This window comes from Triticum urartu, chromosome 3 (genome assembly GCF_003073215.2).
Source record: "Triticum urartu cultivar G1812 chromosome 3, Tu2.1, whole genome shotgun sequence".
NCBI classification, from domain to species: Eukaryota; Viridiplantae; Streptophyta; class Magnoliopsida; order Poales; family Poaceae; genus Triticum; species Triticum urartu.
In genome coordinates, this window is record NC_053024.1 from 142,877,170 (window position 1) to 142,892,705 (window position 15,536).

Sequence of the window (15,536 nt, forward strand, 5' to 3'; positions counted from 1 at the left end):
CCATGCCCTGCATCTCGTCGCGACCCACATCTGGCCCACCGTCCGTGTCACGACGTCCCCCCATCTCGCTGCTTCCGCGATGCCCTACATCCGCCAGCTGCTCCGCGTCCACCTGAAGGTCCCCCGACCCCCGCCCCGGAAGGCCTCTGCATCCCCTCCCAACAACCGACACGCTGTGCATCTCAACTGGCCACCCCGCATCCCCTTCTGAGATTACTTCTCCCATTGAGAGTGGAACTGTTCTATGAAATTTGAGATGTATATACATTCAAATGAATGCAGTTTCATCCATTGTTGAAAGAAATGTGATATCCAATTTCAGGTTTTGTGAAGCCATGATCAGCTAGGGATTGGATAGCAGAAGCATAGCGTGTATAAGATCTGAACACTGAAGACTTGCAATGCAGCTCAATGGTATGCCTTCCTCAGATCCTTGTAATCTTTGAAGCCTAAATTCTGAACTGTTTTTTATGCAAGCCTAAATGTTCTTATGTGTTACTGCTTTTGTACAAGATAGCATGAGTACAACGTCTACAAAAGTATTTTTGGTCTGTTTTGTGTGCATCGGGCAACGCGTACTTTAAACTGTTGACATTGCCCTTCACCCCCCACTTCATTGCCGCAACCGGTCAGGCCCTCGCGACCAAGCCGGCAAACTTTCATCAGGGTTTTCTTTACCTTAACTTTCAGAGGTTGGCTGGGTGTAGGAAGCTAGCTCACAGGACCAACAAGCAAATGAATCGCACATACTCTGTAGCAAACAAATGAATCTGAGTTTACAAAGCATGAACCGTCAATTGGATGGACTGATGAAGCACGAGGGAGAAACATGTGGTTGTGTCCAGACTCCAAAGAGGGCAAAATAGTTCAATAAGTTCTGAAATTGATGGTATTGCTTGAGATATGATGCTTGCACACAAGAGAAGTTCATGCTTGTGATTGCAAAATCAGTGTATATGTAAATATCTTGTCCTGCCTTCATGAATTGGCAGGGATTTTTGGAAAGTCTCACTTCGGCAGGAGAACTATGGTCTTGATTATATGTATTTTGACATTCCCACTTTTCTTTTGAGCAGGCTACTTCAATTTTAGGTGAGCTGGCAGGGATCACAAGCATAGGTGTTGCATTCCCGAATCTCACATACACAGGTACGTAATATTCTCCCTCACATAAAGTCTTGTTAGTGCATGTATGGAGTTTTGCTCACTTTCTTTCTAGCTAGCTGCTGGATTCATTTCTTTCCATGGCACCGTATAGTTTATACCTCAGAGAGGTCATTTTAGTGCATGATGTTCTGGTGTAGCTACCATTAGCTCAACTGGAGCAGAGCAACATTTAATAGGAATTCCACCATAAATATTTACCCAGATACAACATTCTTCTTTGGAATTTGAGTTTTTTCAGAAGGTTTAGGATCTAAGGATGAACTATCTGTGTTACTGATTATACAACGAGTTTGTACAAAATATTCGCTGGTGTTGGGTGTTTTGATCTGATTAGGTGTGGAAGGCGATCATGCCCTGTCCGTTGCGCTGGGTTTAGGTGTCGTTGACATATAAGTAAGCAGTCCTCTGGACCAGTTTGTTTTGATGGCTTTAAGTGTTCGAGGAATCGCCTCTCAAGGAGGCGGTTATTTGTGTTGAAGGGATGAGATGGGGAAACATAGAAGGGAAGGTGATTCCTGCCGGAGGAGCAAGAGGCGATCCGGCTAACAGGTTGTATATTTGGGGTAGTGTAGGGGATCTCCAGGATAAGATTAGTTTCAAATGTGGCTATTCTTGGCACCGCTATCTGTTGATGTTTGCAGCCAAACCAAGACCTAAGGTTCGCCACTGATCTAAGGTAACACGTAGGTTCGCCACTGATCTAAGTTCCTTTTATTCACATTTTCAGATTTTCTTTTTATATATGCAAAAACAATACTTGTTTCACTGAATCCAGGCAAGACTTGAGACTTTACTTGATTTACTTGAGACTTGCTGATGGCGGCCCTGCTCCGTGTCTGGGTCACTGACATTATCCAGTCACTTTGAAGTTTTAACAATCTCAATGTGTGGCTCGCTCATATTAACAAGTCACTTTTAGCAATCACGCTGTTTTCTGTTCTGCTCTACTCTGATTGTATTGCCCTTGTTACAACTCTCGTACAACCATGTTTTTTCAATGGTGGATGGCTGGAATTGGAACAATTTTCTGTAGACAAAATGGTGATGCCATGGCGCATGGAATTAGAAGAATTTTGTGCTTATTTTCTATTCAGAACGGAAGCAACTTTTTTTCCTTGACCGTAGAGAGAAAGGATGCAATTTCGTTTTGGGTGATACAAAGTTCATACTCTAGAGTATTTCCATGGTCATTTTGTACTAATACATATAGAGATTGCCTTCAGCAAGTGAAAGATCTAATATTTTTAGATGACCTCATTTTTTAATTCTGATATATCTATAATCCTTTTTAATTATCAGTATTGTATCGGAATATAAATTGCATGTTGTGAGCCAGATACATGGAAATTAAATTTTTATCTATCGATGGTGACGCTCCTTCATCTGAGAAATGCTTCTTACTCCGAATTCTGAAGTCTCAATGTACATATTGTTCCAATGTCTGATCATTGCACATGCTTATTCATCTCTTTTCATCCGTTGCAAGTTCTTTAACACTTGTGCTTTCACAACCAGATGAGGAAGAATAATCCAGATGAAGTTCCAACAACGTCTATGGATCGTTCCCCATTTATACGGGTTATTTCGCCGCACGAAGGAAGGAATTTTTGACCATCCATGTATCCTGGCCCACTGTTTGCATTTTACTTACACCACATACCCTAGAGATTATGTACACTATGCAGCACATGATTATAGTGCTGAACTGCTGATGATATTAGTGGGGTCCAAACATTCTTTTATAGAAGCAAATAAGTAATGAAATGTATGAATACGACTATAATAAGCCTATGTACCACTGATAATTACAGAAAACAGATTTAAGGTGTTTAGGACAAATGTGTTTAGTTCCAAAGGCACTGGTATAACAAAAAAGCTTGAAGTTTCACCTTAATGCAATTAAACATTAGTCTATACTTATGAAAACAATAGCAGGCATTGATGATTATTATTGCCTCTACAGATGGTCAGGTTTTGAAGGCTCTGTGCTTCAAATCTCATGGGATTTTCTTGTTCTTGGATCCAGGTGCCAGATGTCCTAGCACTGGAGTGAAACAAATGTGTCTACCTGTAGAATGCATGCAGCAAGGGGAGCACTTTTAGTTATTGCTAGATTTATTTTTTGAAAGCTGAAGAGAGATAGTACTAAGCAGGTTAATCAGTGTACATGCCAACATTCTCGGCCGTTTGGACAATATTGATTTTTCTGAGAGGTCGTCACAACATGGCACTCACCTAGGTGGATTGGGACGCAGACTTGAAGTTGCATCCAATTACCATTTGGAATGACTAAGAGTTCATGATTCTTATGTTTACATGACACCTCAATCCTTATTTTTATAGAAAACGTTAATTCAGCCACCAAATTACACATTGAGTTGTGAGAAATTTAGGCATTAGGCATTATCATTTGGAAAATTGGAAAATTGGAAGTGGCTCATCATTAGGCATTTTCGAGGTACTTCCATGAATTAACATATGATATTTTTTCTCTTGGTTGTTTTTTGTTTAAGAGAAATTCATTACCATAAGCATGACAAATGTATGATGAATACATAGTGTTTTAAGGGCTACCTGAATTTTTGTTCTTGTGCTTTCAAGCTTTTTTTATGAGTTCAAATTGAGTATATCCATCGTTGAAGTATAACAAACAATCATGCACACAACATCTTCTAAAGCCTTCATATATTTTTATAGCTTTGCCGGATCAGTTCAGTCACACCATGATACACAATTGATTGTTGATCTTTGGGGGTTTCAAATATTTGACCAGTACTATTTTTATTGCCGGTGAAGATTAAAATGTTTATTTTTTCAAGGAAAAGATTAGCATGTTTCTTACTCGTCCTATGTGATGTAAGTTCTTTTTTTCAAACTTAGAATTACTTCGACAGGCTTACGGGGAAATGAGCTTGACAAGATATCTCGATTCATTGGGTTTATTATGAACGTCCTTTTCACTAAAATTATTTCAGCCCCCCTTTTTAGCTAAATTTTGCCCCCCCCAAAAAAAGGAAGTGTCAAAATAAATGCTTTTCTAAATCAGCACTAATACACCAGCCACTCCAGGAAATTTCAGACATTTTTGCGGAAAATAAATAAACATACCAAAAAAAATCATTTTCAGACCATTTTTGGTTTTGAACAAAAAATGTAAGTGCCCAATTGTTTATTAAAAAATCATCACTAATATACTTGTATTATTATTTCAATCAATTTTTTTTGTATAACTCTTTCATATGTTTGTAATATTAGTCAAGACGTGCATTTGCACGTGCAAGCTTACTAGTAGGATTAAAAGCATCAAGTTTCTGCCCATTAAAAAGAACTGAAAAGGAAACCGAGCCTCGAACCAAACTGCGTTCGTGTGGGCTTTATGTCGACGTTGGCCCATAATCTCCTTGCCATAGCGGTCCACGATCTTCTCCAGCAGCAACAACTCCGCTCCGCGCCGTTGTCGTCTCCTCTCCCCGGCCGGAGATCCACGCCACACCGCCGCTCCCCTCCGCCCGGCTCTCGGCCGCTGCTTCCGCGATGCAGTTCTTCGGCGGGTCGTCGCTGACGTCCGTCGCGCCGGAGTCCAGCCCGGCACCGGCGGCGCCTCCGGGGACGGGAACGGGCTCCAACGCCCAGGTGATCTACGTCTTCAACCGCAACGGCGTGTGCCTGCTGTACCGCGAGTGGCACCGCCCGCTCCGCACGCTCGCCCGCAACCAGGACCAGAAGCTCATGTTCGGCCTCCTCTTCTCCCTGCGCTCCTTCACCGCCAAGATCGACCCCACCTCGTATGCTTCTTCCTACCTCTCTCCTCACACACATCTCGGTCATAGGTTACTGAGTTCGCTAATCTTGACTAATTTGTCGGTGAGTGATAATGGACTGGAAGCTTCTTGAAATGGAGATCCAATGAGTTTATTGGCAGTAGATGTTAGTCCACGACTTTGTTTCGGTAGGAGCAACCCCCACTATGACCAATTTGAGTAGTTGACAGAAATTCCATGATTTTGCTGCACGAATTAACAGGAGATAGTGGGGCAGGGGATGGGAGGGGGGGGCCAAGGGTAAGAGAGGCAGACAGTGAAGAACCTCTGTTCGTGACTGAACAAAAATGGTGAAAGGGAGACATTTGATCTTCCTTTCAAGATTTTTCCGTACATACTTCTGTGAGCCAGAAAATGTAAACACCAGGGTTATTCGAAATGCGGCATACTACTTGCCAACAAAAGTCAGTGTACGCATCTGAGGTAGCTTAACGGCGAAATCTGAAGAGATGATACGGACAAACCTTTCAAAACTCTAGCCGTAGAATGACTAGCACTGCCATACTGCTCCCCTGCTTCTGAAATTGTGTATTTTCATCTCCGGACAGGCGGACACTGTTTCTCTATTATCTCTTTCCAAAATTTTGGCCCTAAGAAATATATCTATAACCGTATAACCTAGATAACTGGAATTGTTGATGGATACCATGTTTAGCACTTCACATCCTAGAGTCATACTTGGCTCATGCACCTTTTACATATGCAGAACAGAACACGCGAATCTTGGGGCGCCACTACTGCCAGGTCAGGGATGTTCATTTCATAGTTTCAAGACAAACACATATAAATTGAACTACATGGAGAGCCCGTCTGGTATAAAGGTTTGTCGATATGTTATTATTATCTTCCCTGGCTTTCTTCCATTCTTAGAATCATCATGCTCTTATTTTGGCTGGTTAGATCCTGTGAAAATTGAAGGTCTTTTCTGGATAACCACACTTTAAGTGTTTGTATTGGATGAAGAAGACTAAGGTTGTTTTTCAGTGACTTTAAACTAATGTGAATCCAGCCATTGTATCACTTCAATGGAAGCCACAATTAACTAGTGTGACCTTAAATGTAGAAGCAGCAGTGCAACATTTTTTCATGCAGACCTGTTCCACAGCCCACACTACGCATATTTTGAACTATGATTGTCAGCTTCCACCTTTACCATGGTACTTAAAGCGCAGATATGTATGTGATAATCCTTTGTTCAAAAGGATATACATTCACTGAATTTTCCAATTTATACAGCTTATTCTCCTTACCCATCCAAGGACTGGTGATCAAAGAGATGCGCTGAAGCATATTTACAGCCTATATGTGGAGTATGTTGTAAAGAATCCTCTGTATGCTCCTGGCAGCCCAATCAAGTAAGTCATGCCTATCAATTGAAAATTACTATGCTACATGATTAGCTAGAAGCAGTTGTTAATACCAGGATGGTTGAAAGTTGAATGGAGATGGCATCATTTTTGTCACTTTATTTATACAAGGATACCTTTTTATTTCATGATTGAGCAATTGTCCCGCTAAAGCAGTGGGTTAAACTGGACAGCTAAATTCATGAGTTGTTTAGGGAAGCATATAGATGTTGCAAATAAGATGTACCTAAATAAGGAATTGTGTGAAACATACATATTAACAATTCATTTTAGATCTTCTCATGCCTAGTCCTCTCGACCTACCTAACATGCCAACATCCTACCTGTGAAGAATTCATTTCATGGAGGATAATAAATTATAGAAATCGAATTTGCATTCAGTCATAAGGGCGTACTGTTCTATTACCTCCGTCCCAAATTACCTGTCTTTGATTTGTCTAGATACGGATGTATCTAACACTAAAACGTGTCTGGATACATCCTTATCTAGAAAAATCCAAGACAAGTAATTCGGGACGGAGGGAGTATTAGTTTATTTGCTTGCTCTTCATCAAGAACAATGGTCTTTTGTAGGATCATCTGAACTAAAACATTATTCTGTTGACAATACACAAGTTACACAACCATGTTCAAGCTTAGTGGCTACATTGACTTTTGTTTTGCTCAATTCTCTAGTGTTTTCTGAACATATTTTTATTTGCAGGTGTGACCTTTTCAATAAACATCTCGATCTGTATGTGAAAACATTGATTTGATCCCATTCAGGTAATGTTCACTTGTTAGTGTTTTGCAGAGTCCTGTATAACCAATCACTAGTGTTCTGTACAAAGGTTTATGTTGTCATTTGTATGGATCCTTAGCAATCTTCTGTGTGAGTACTAGGGAACTATGATCAGGGCCGTCTCCAGAAATTTAGGGGCCCGGGACGAGAATCAAAGTAGGGCCCTATTTTAAAAAAAATCATATACCTAAAGAACTAATGTAAGTAAAGCATACTCTCATTTAATTATATAACTTCAAATACATGTTATTTGATACAATATTTAGAAAATATACCGAATACTAATTATAAAATAGTAAAGATGGTACTGAAATAATCTGACCTCATTTCTACTAAAAAAAGGTACCCATGTAGTATTTCTTGAAATGAAATCTTCGATCATACCTTCATAATTAATCTTCTCCTTTTTGCGATCAGATTCTTTCAGGACATTTATCAAAAGCACCCTTTTGGGATCAAGCATCCGCTTACAGTTTGGTTTTCTTCCTATGCTTTTCAGCACCTGAATCATAGTTCCTTCTATGCATGACTCTTTCTGTTTTATAAAACAGACAAAAACAATATGAATCATTTCGAATTCTATGTAATATCTCACCTTGCATAAAACATATTTCATCTTGATGTAACATTCTGAAAAATTGTTTAACATAAACGATCCTACACTCGCAAAATAAAATAGGGCTTCTTATAAAAGGATTTACGCCGGCAAGGACGATGCCCATAGCGGCTGTAATACCTAATACGGCGCCGTGGAGCGTAGCCGGCCGGCGGCCACGTACGCACGTCTCCTACTCCTGCCGCCCTCGCCTGCGGGCTTCCGTCGCCCAGCCGGCAGCCGCCCCTTGCGCTTCTAGAGACCTCTCCTCGATCTAGCGATCGCTAAACCAGGGATAAACTGGAAAGTGCGTGCGATGCGATCGGGAGTTAGGGCAAGCCAACAGGCAGGCTGCGAGGCTGCGTGCGTGCATGTATTTGGCTGCTAGAATGGGCTGCCTGAGTGTTGGTTTACTGGGCCCTTTTTCTCATATATATATACACATAATATTTCCTGGACTGGGGGCCCCAAAAATTTGGGGGCCCTGTGCGGTCGGCCAATTTGGCCTCCCTTGTCAACGGGCCTGACTATGATGTCATGTGGGGCCAGACTTATAGGCGCAAGGGTCCTGCGCCACCCTAGTTCTGTCCCAGTTTAATTATAGAGTCCTTCTAGATTTAGGTTAAAGAGTCTGGGTCTTAGTTGGAAAGGTTTAGTCCCGAAGAAGGTTATCCTGCCAACACCCAATTAGAGTTGGAATCTGTCATGTCATTGTAATAGGCTACTTATAGCCACCCCTATGCGATCAATGAGTACAACCAGAAAATAATCTATCTTCTCACCTGGTGCACCTGCGCCTCGGCGCCCCCTCCTCACCTCTTTCTCCAACCATAGGCCGACGAGAGTTTCGCCCTCGTCCTCCGACCTCCCACGACTACAACCTCCGGTCCAATCCAACCCCAGCCCGTGACATATGCTTGAATTTATCCTGGTTAAACAATGTCCTTGAATTGGCAAGAAATTCCTGGCAGACAACATTTATATGGATTTCCTGTGTATCATTTTGTTGATCCAAAGGATGACCCATTCCTCATAGCTCTACATGTCCCGTGGGATCTATCAATAACTGAATATGAGTACTAGTTCTCAATAAAAATGATCTTTCATCAGTCGGCTATAGCAGATCCTATTTTTCTTATATGTCATAACTCTTTAAGATGAATAAGTGTCTTCACTATCTATCAGTCAAGCAGACACCGCCCTTTGTTCTGTCTGTCTGCTTGTGAACTTTCAATCCTGTGTTGTGTTTCAGTTTTCAATCGATGCTTTTGAACTTTTGTCGACATCTGACACGACAGATAAAGGCCTAGTTGTCTGTTTTTCTCCGCATACATCCTCATCAGCACTGCAATGTCCCATTGCAGGTTTGGGAGGAGGTGTATGCTCACCAGCGGAGAACAGTAAGCACTTCGTGTTTTCGGAAATTCTGAGCCGTGGAACAGTTTGGTGTGTGGTGGCATCTCTGTGTTATTTGGTTTGATAATCACTGTTTGTTGAGAAATTGTTGCTTCAAGGATGATACAGACTTGTCTTGTGCCAAAGTGGTCCTGTTGAATCTCACTGTATTTATTGTACACTTGCACCCTGCATTGATGGTCTTCATGTGTACCCACTGCAATTTGATATCTGTACACTCTGATCACAGTCCCTGTAATTTGCACCCTTCATCATGATGGACCCCCTCAAAAAATGGAATGCTCTCTCATGTCCTTTGTTGGATGATATCCATGAGTTTTCTGGTTACAGATCAAATATTTTCTTCAGTGGCTTATTTATCGAATAGTATCTTTCCTATAAAAGATGTTCCTACGTATGATTCAGCTATGTCGAAGGGAATAAGAAACACATCGCCACAGAAGAGTAGCATGGTCTATGTGTACGCTGTGCTGTCCTACTCTTGCTACCTGAACTTCAGTGCCACATGATGCTTCATTGTTGTTCGTGTGATGCTGACATATTTTTCTTCTTTCGATATCAATGCCATGTTTTGTTGCTTTGTGGACCTGCGGAGTTGCTTCGGATGTACACTACTGACTAACCATAACTTAATGCTAGTGTAAAAAAAAAAACTACAACTCAATGTTAGAATATTGAACTGCTGGGCCGTAAGAACAAAACGTGGACGCTGTAATTCCCTCGGCTTTTGCACCGCGGACGCCGTTGTTGGAGCGCTGTGTTATCTAGCGTAGATTGCAAGAGCAGTTGGTTTGTTCCAAGAGAAACAGATCTTGTGAATCTTTCCGCCAACAGGTACAATGCCAGTACCCAAATCTTCTGAATCTATCCGCTAACAGGTACTCCCTACGGTGCATGTACATGTACATGCCCTGCTCCATCACCAGTGTCTAGTGCTATCTTGCCTAGTGTACTGCAAGGCCGTAACTTCTCACGCATTCCTTTTTGCCTGTTCAGTTTTACAACTTACTGCAAAAAAATCGTGGGCTACAGGATATATTATTCTGTAAATCTTGGCAGGAATCCAAAGGGACCTACTACCTTTTGGGTTTTCGGCTCCGTCCGAGCGAGCGAGATCCATGGCGTTCTGCGCAGCGGACAGAACATGTTTCTTACAGAGATGAGGGTTGCAGTGCCGCAGTGCTGCAGATGGCAGCAGGCAGCCTACGACAAGTGCACGAAATGGGTAGTTCGCACATGACCAAGGGATGGGTCGTTGCTGCGCCATCCACAGGGCGGACTGTGTACGTACGTGCGCTGCGCTTTCCGCCGTGTTGGGTCGAGTTGGCTGGTAACCAGGCAACAAATCTCTCCCAACAGCATGTTTGTACGCTGCATGTTCCCAGCAAACAGAAAGGAAAAAATACTGAGCTGAAAAGTAGTGAAAAATTACACTGGCTCCCGCTTGCAAGCTTTCACTTGTTCACTGTGTAAGCTTTCACTTCACTCGTGTGTAGTGTAGTGGAGTGCATGCAGCTGAGCTGACCAAAGATTCGCGTCCATCAGGTCGATCCGTGTGCGGTCACTGCTGAGGCTTCGTACGTTACTGTTGCTTCCGTCCGTGTGGCGCCAACATGCGTACTACGCTCCTTCCCACGGTACACAGGCTACCCACTTGAAGGCTGTTATCACTCAGAGACACACGGGTTTAAATAAGCTTGATGGACTTATCTTTCGGCCTACGTTTGAGTTAAACCTCCTCTAGTCTAGTGACTGGTTTGTTTGAGTAAACATCTGCGGTTTGCTGCCGGGTAAAGCTTGGATTAAATTAAATGCATCGCCAAGGAGTGTGCGGGTGGTGCAGATTCGCCTGACTAATTGTTACGCGTGACGTATGTGTCCTCTTTAATCTACTGCCTACTCGTTATCTGATGCTCTTTTAGTTTAGTTGCTCACTTTTTTTTTCAATAAAGGACGCTTTTATTAACTTAAAATGTAGCATCAAACCGATACAAAGCATGATGAGTAATACCCGGCCTTTGCATAACAAAAATGTACACAACCAAACACCAAGAGTCTGACAAAAAAAATGAAAATAAATGAGAAACCGACATATCGGCAACAGTAGAGTCATATAGGACCAACACTCTGCCTATGTCAAAGAAGGTGGTGGGCCAATCCCAAGATTATGTTGTCACCCATGTTGGGTAAAAACCTCCTCAGCCACTCGCTCCAACCGCGTATACACCGCCTTGAACAGCGTTGGTACTCCGTTTGTTGTAGCGTAGACCACATACGAAGCGTGTGCGTACAACGGAAAATAACCTGCAAAGTAGAAGAGTTTATGTTATTAAAAACCAAATTATTTCTACCTAGCCAAAGCGACCACAATAAGGCATACGCTCCCACCCTCAATAACGTTTTGACCCTATTTGAAATACCGCCCAACCAATGACCAAAACTATTGACAACACTTGAAGGCGGATATAAATTAGACCCTATTTGGATGATTGACCATATAGAACGCGCAAGCTTAAACTGGAAAAGGAGATGTTTGATTGTCTCATCGTGAGTACAAAAGCTACACTTCTTACTTCCTTGCCAATTGAGATGGGCAAGGTCCTCTTTGGTTAGCACAACTCCCCTCCGAAGATACCACATGAAGATTTTAACTTTTAGTGGAATCTTTAACTTCCAAATTTTCTTGTTATTATTCACTGGGATCTCCGAATGCGTGAGCGCATGGTACATAGAGTCGACCGTGAATGGCCTAGATGTAGTGAGGTTCCAGCGGAACACATCCCGTCCTTGTGTCAGGTAAATCGAATCCAATCTGGACAATAGATTTTTCCATGACATAAGACGGGGGCCGATCAAATCCCGCCTGAAAGAAATATTCAGTGGGGATGTGCTGAGGACCTGTGCGAGAGTATCATTCTTACTACGAACAATGTTATACAAAGCAGGATATTGTTCTTGGAGGCTGGCATTGCCTAGCCAGTTATCCTCCCAGAAACGAATCTCCGACCCGTCATTTATCACAAACAGAACAATGGCGTTGCTCGGCTAAGAGCATCTACAGCAAACCTATCAATTCTCTCTATACGTCCCCACAAACCAAACCAGTCATATACGTCCAAACTGTTCGACGCCTCTCAAACCCAGCTCATATCTGAGACGAAAATGAGGAGACCTGGACGAGCCCACTGGAAAACACGAGACATGGCTACCCGATGCTACCCCCCCTTGTCGCCTACACGACCAAGAAACGCCAAAACAAGCTGACATCACCTACCAGGAAGGCAAGAGGACTTCCCACTCGACCTCCCACAACATAAGAGCGAAGGATGGCCATACCTAACACACTGGACGCCCGACAAAGAGGCACCAAGTCAACGCACGAGGGGGATCCAATCCCCGACAGGGGGCATTGCCATGCCCCTGTGTCGGTGACTGCTTACATGCACCATCGAAAGGGCATCGACCAACACCCTGAAAGAAATATGCCCTAGAGGCAATAATAAAGTTGTTATTTATATTTCCTTATATCATGATACATGTTTATTATTCATGCTAGAATTGTATTAACCGGAAACTTGATACATGTGTGGATACATAGACAAAACACAGTGTCCCTAGTAAGCCTCTACTAGACTAGCTCGTTAATCAAAGACGGTTAAGTTTCCTAACCATAGACATGTGTTGTCATTTGATGAATGAGATCACATCATTAGGAGAATGATGTGATGGACAAGACCCATCCGTTATCTTATCATAATGATTGTTAAGTTATATTGCTATTGCTTTCTTCATGACTTATACATATTCCTCTGACTATGAGATTATGCAACTCCCGAATACCGGAGGAACACCTTGTGTGCTATCAAATGTCAGAACGTAACTGGGTGATTATAAAGATGCTCTACAGGTGTCTGTTGGGGAACGTAGTAATTTCAAAAAATTTCCTACGCACACGCAAGATCATGGTGATGCATAGCAACGAGAGAGGAGAGTGTAATCTACGTACCCTCGTAGACCGACAGCGGAAGCGTTATGACAACGCAGTTGATGTAGTCGTATGTCTTCACGGCGACCGATCAAGCACCGAAACTACGGCACCTCCGAGTTCTAGCACACGTTCAACTCGATGACGATCCTCGGACTCCGATCCGGCAAAGTGTCGGGGAAGAGTTCCGTCAGCACGATGGCGTGGTGACGATCTTGATGTTCTACTATCGCAGGGCTTCGCCTAAGCACTACTACAATATTATCGAGGACTATAGTGGAGGGGGGCACCGCACACGGCTAAGAGAACGATCTTGAAGATCAACTTGTGTGTCTAGAGGTGCCCCCTGCCCCCGTATATAAAGGAGCAAGGGGGGTGCGGCCGACCCTAGGAGGAGGCGCGCCGGAGGAGTCCTACTCCTACCGGGAGTAGGACTCCCCCCTTTCCCTAGTTGGATTAGGACTTGGGGGGAAGGAGGAGAGGGAAGAAAGGAAAGGGGGGGGGGGGGGCCGCCCCCCTCCTTGTCCAATTCGGACTTGGGGGGGGGGGGAGGGAGCGCGGCAGCCCCTAGGCCTCCTCTCCTCTTCCTCCACTAGGCCCATTAAGGCCCATTAGGTTACCGGGGGGGGGGGTTGGTAACCTCCCGGTACTCCAGTAAAATGTCGATTTCACCTGGAACACTTCCGATGTCCAAACATAGGCTTCCAATATATCAATCTTTATGTCTCGACCATTTCGAGACTCCTCGTCATGTCCGTGATCATATCCGGGACTCCGAACAAACTTCGGTACATCAAAATATATAAACTAAACTCATAATGAAAAAGTCATCGTAACGTTAAGCGTGCGGACCCTACGGGTTCGAGAACAATGTAGACATGACCGAGACACGTCTCCGGTCAATAACCAATAGCGAAACCTGGATGCTCATATTGGCTCCTACATATTGTACGAAGATCTTTATCGGTCAGACCGCATAACAACATACGTTTGTTCCCTTTGTCATCGGTATGTTACTTGCCCGAGATTCGATCGTCGGTATCTCAATACCTAGTTCAATCTCGTTACCGGCAAGTCTCTTTACTCGTTTCGTAATACATCATCTCGCAACTAACTCATTATTTGCAATGCTTGCAAGGCTTATGTGATGTGCATTACCGAGAGGGCCCAGAGATACCTCTCCGACAATCGGAGTGACAAATCCTAATCTCGAAATACGCCAACCCAACATGTACCTTTGGAGACACCTGTAGAGCTCCTTTATAATCACCCAGTTACGTTGTGAATTTTGGTAGCACACAAAGTGTTCCTCCGGCAAACGGGAGTTGCATAATCTCATAGTCATAGGAACATGTATAAGTCATGAAGAAAGCTATAGCAACATACTAAACGATCGGGTGCTAAGCTAATGGAATGGGTCATGTCAATCACATCATTCTCCTAATGACGTGATCCCGTTAATCAAATGACAACACATGTCTATGGTTAGGAAACATAACCATCTTCGATTAACGAGCTAGTCAAGTAGAGGCACACTAGTGACGTTTAGTTTGTCTATGTATTCACACAAGTATTATGTTTCCGGATAATACAACTCTAGCATGAATAATAAACATTTATCATGATATAAGGAAATAAATAATAACTTTATTATTGCCTCTAGGGCATATTTCCTTCAGTCTCCCACTTGCACTAGAGTCAATAATCTAGATTACAAAGTAATGATTCTAACACCCATGGAGCTTTGGTGCTGATCATGTTTTGCTCGTGGAAGAGGCTTAGTTAACGGGTCTGCTACATTCAGATCTGTATGTATCTTGCAAATCTCTATGTCTCCCACCTGGACCAGATCCCGGATGGAATTGAAGCGTCTCTTGATGTGCTTGGTTCTCTTGTGAAATCTGGATTCCTTTGCCAAGGCAATTGCACCAGTATTGTCACAAAAGATTTTCATTGGACCCGATGCACTAGGTATGACACCAAGATCGGATATGAACTCCTTCATCCAGACTCCTTCGTTTGCTGCTTCCGAAGCAGCTATGTACTCCGCTTCACATGTAGATCCCGCCACAACGCTTTGTTTAGAACTGCATCAACTGACAGCTCCACCATTTAATGTAAACACGTATCCGGTTTGCGATTTAGAATCGTCCGGATCAGTGTCAAAGCTTGCATCAACGTAACCATTTACGATGAGCTCTTTGTCACCTCCATATACGAGAAACATATCCTTAGTCCTTTTAAGGTATTTTAGGATGTTCTTGACCGCTGTCCAGTGATCCACTCCTGGATTACTTTGGTACCTCCCTGCTAGACTTATAGCAAGACATACATCAGGTCTGGTACACAGCATTGCATACATGATAGAGCCTATGGCTGAAGCATAGGGAACATCTTTCATTTT

At 43.0% G+C, this 15,536-nt stretch overlaps 1 protein-coding gene across 1 annotated transcript; it reads left to right on the forward strand.

The window, feature by feature from the left end:
* The first annotated feature begins 4,563 nt into the window (after positions 1 to 4,563).
* LOC125543327 (trafficking protein particle complex subunit 1) lies at positions 4,564 to 9,455 on the forward strand. The gene is made up of 5 exons (XM_048706638.1): positions 4,564 to 4,952; positions 5,695 to 5,809; positions 6,225 to 6,343; positions 7,059 to 7,120; positions 9,096 to 9,455. The coding sequence occupies exons 1-4, from the start codon at positions 4,702 to 4,704 to the stop codon at positions 7,108 to 7,110; spliced, it is 537 nt and encodes a 178-aa protein (XP_048562595.1). The 5' UTR covers positions 4,564 to 4,701; the 3' UTR covers positions 7,111 to 7,120; positions 9,096 to 9,455.
* Positions 9,456 to 15,536: the final 6,081 nt, after the last annotated feature.

Coding starts and splice junctions, on each gene's coding strand:
- LOC125543327 (XM_048706638.1), top strand. CDS start 4,702: ATGCAGTTCTTCGGCGGGTCGTCGCTGACGTCCGTCGCGCCGGAGTCC. Junction 4,953..5,694: donor GCCAAGATCGACCCCACCTC/GTATGCTTCTTC, acceptor TTACATATGCAG/AACAGAACACGCGAATCTTG. Junction 5,810..6,224: donor AGAGCCCGTCTGGTATAAAG/GTTTGTCGATAT, acceptor CAATTTATACAG/CTTATTCTCCTTACCCATCC.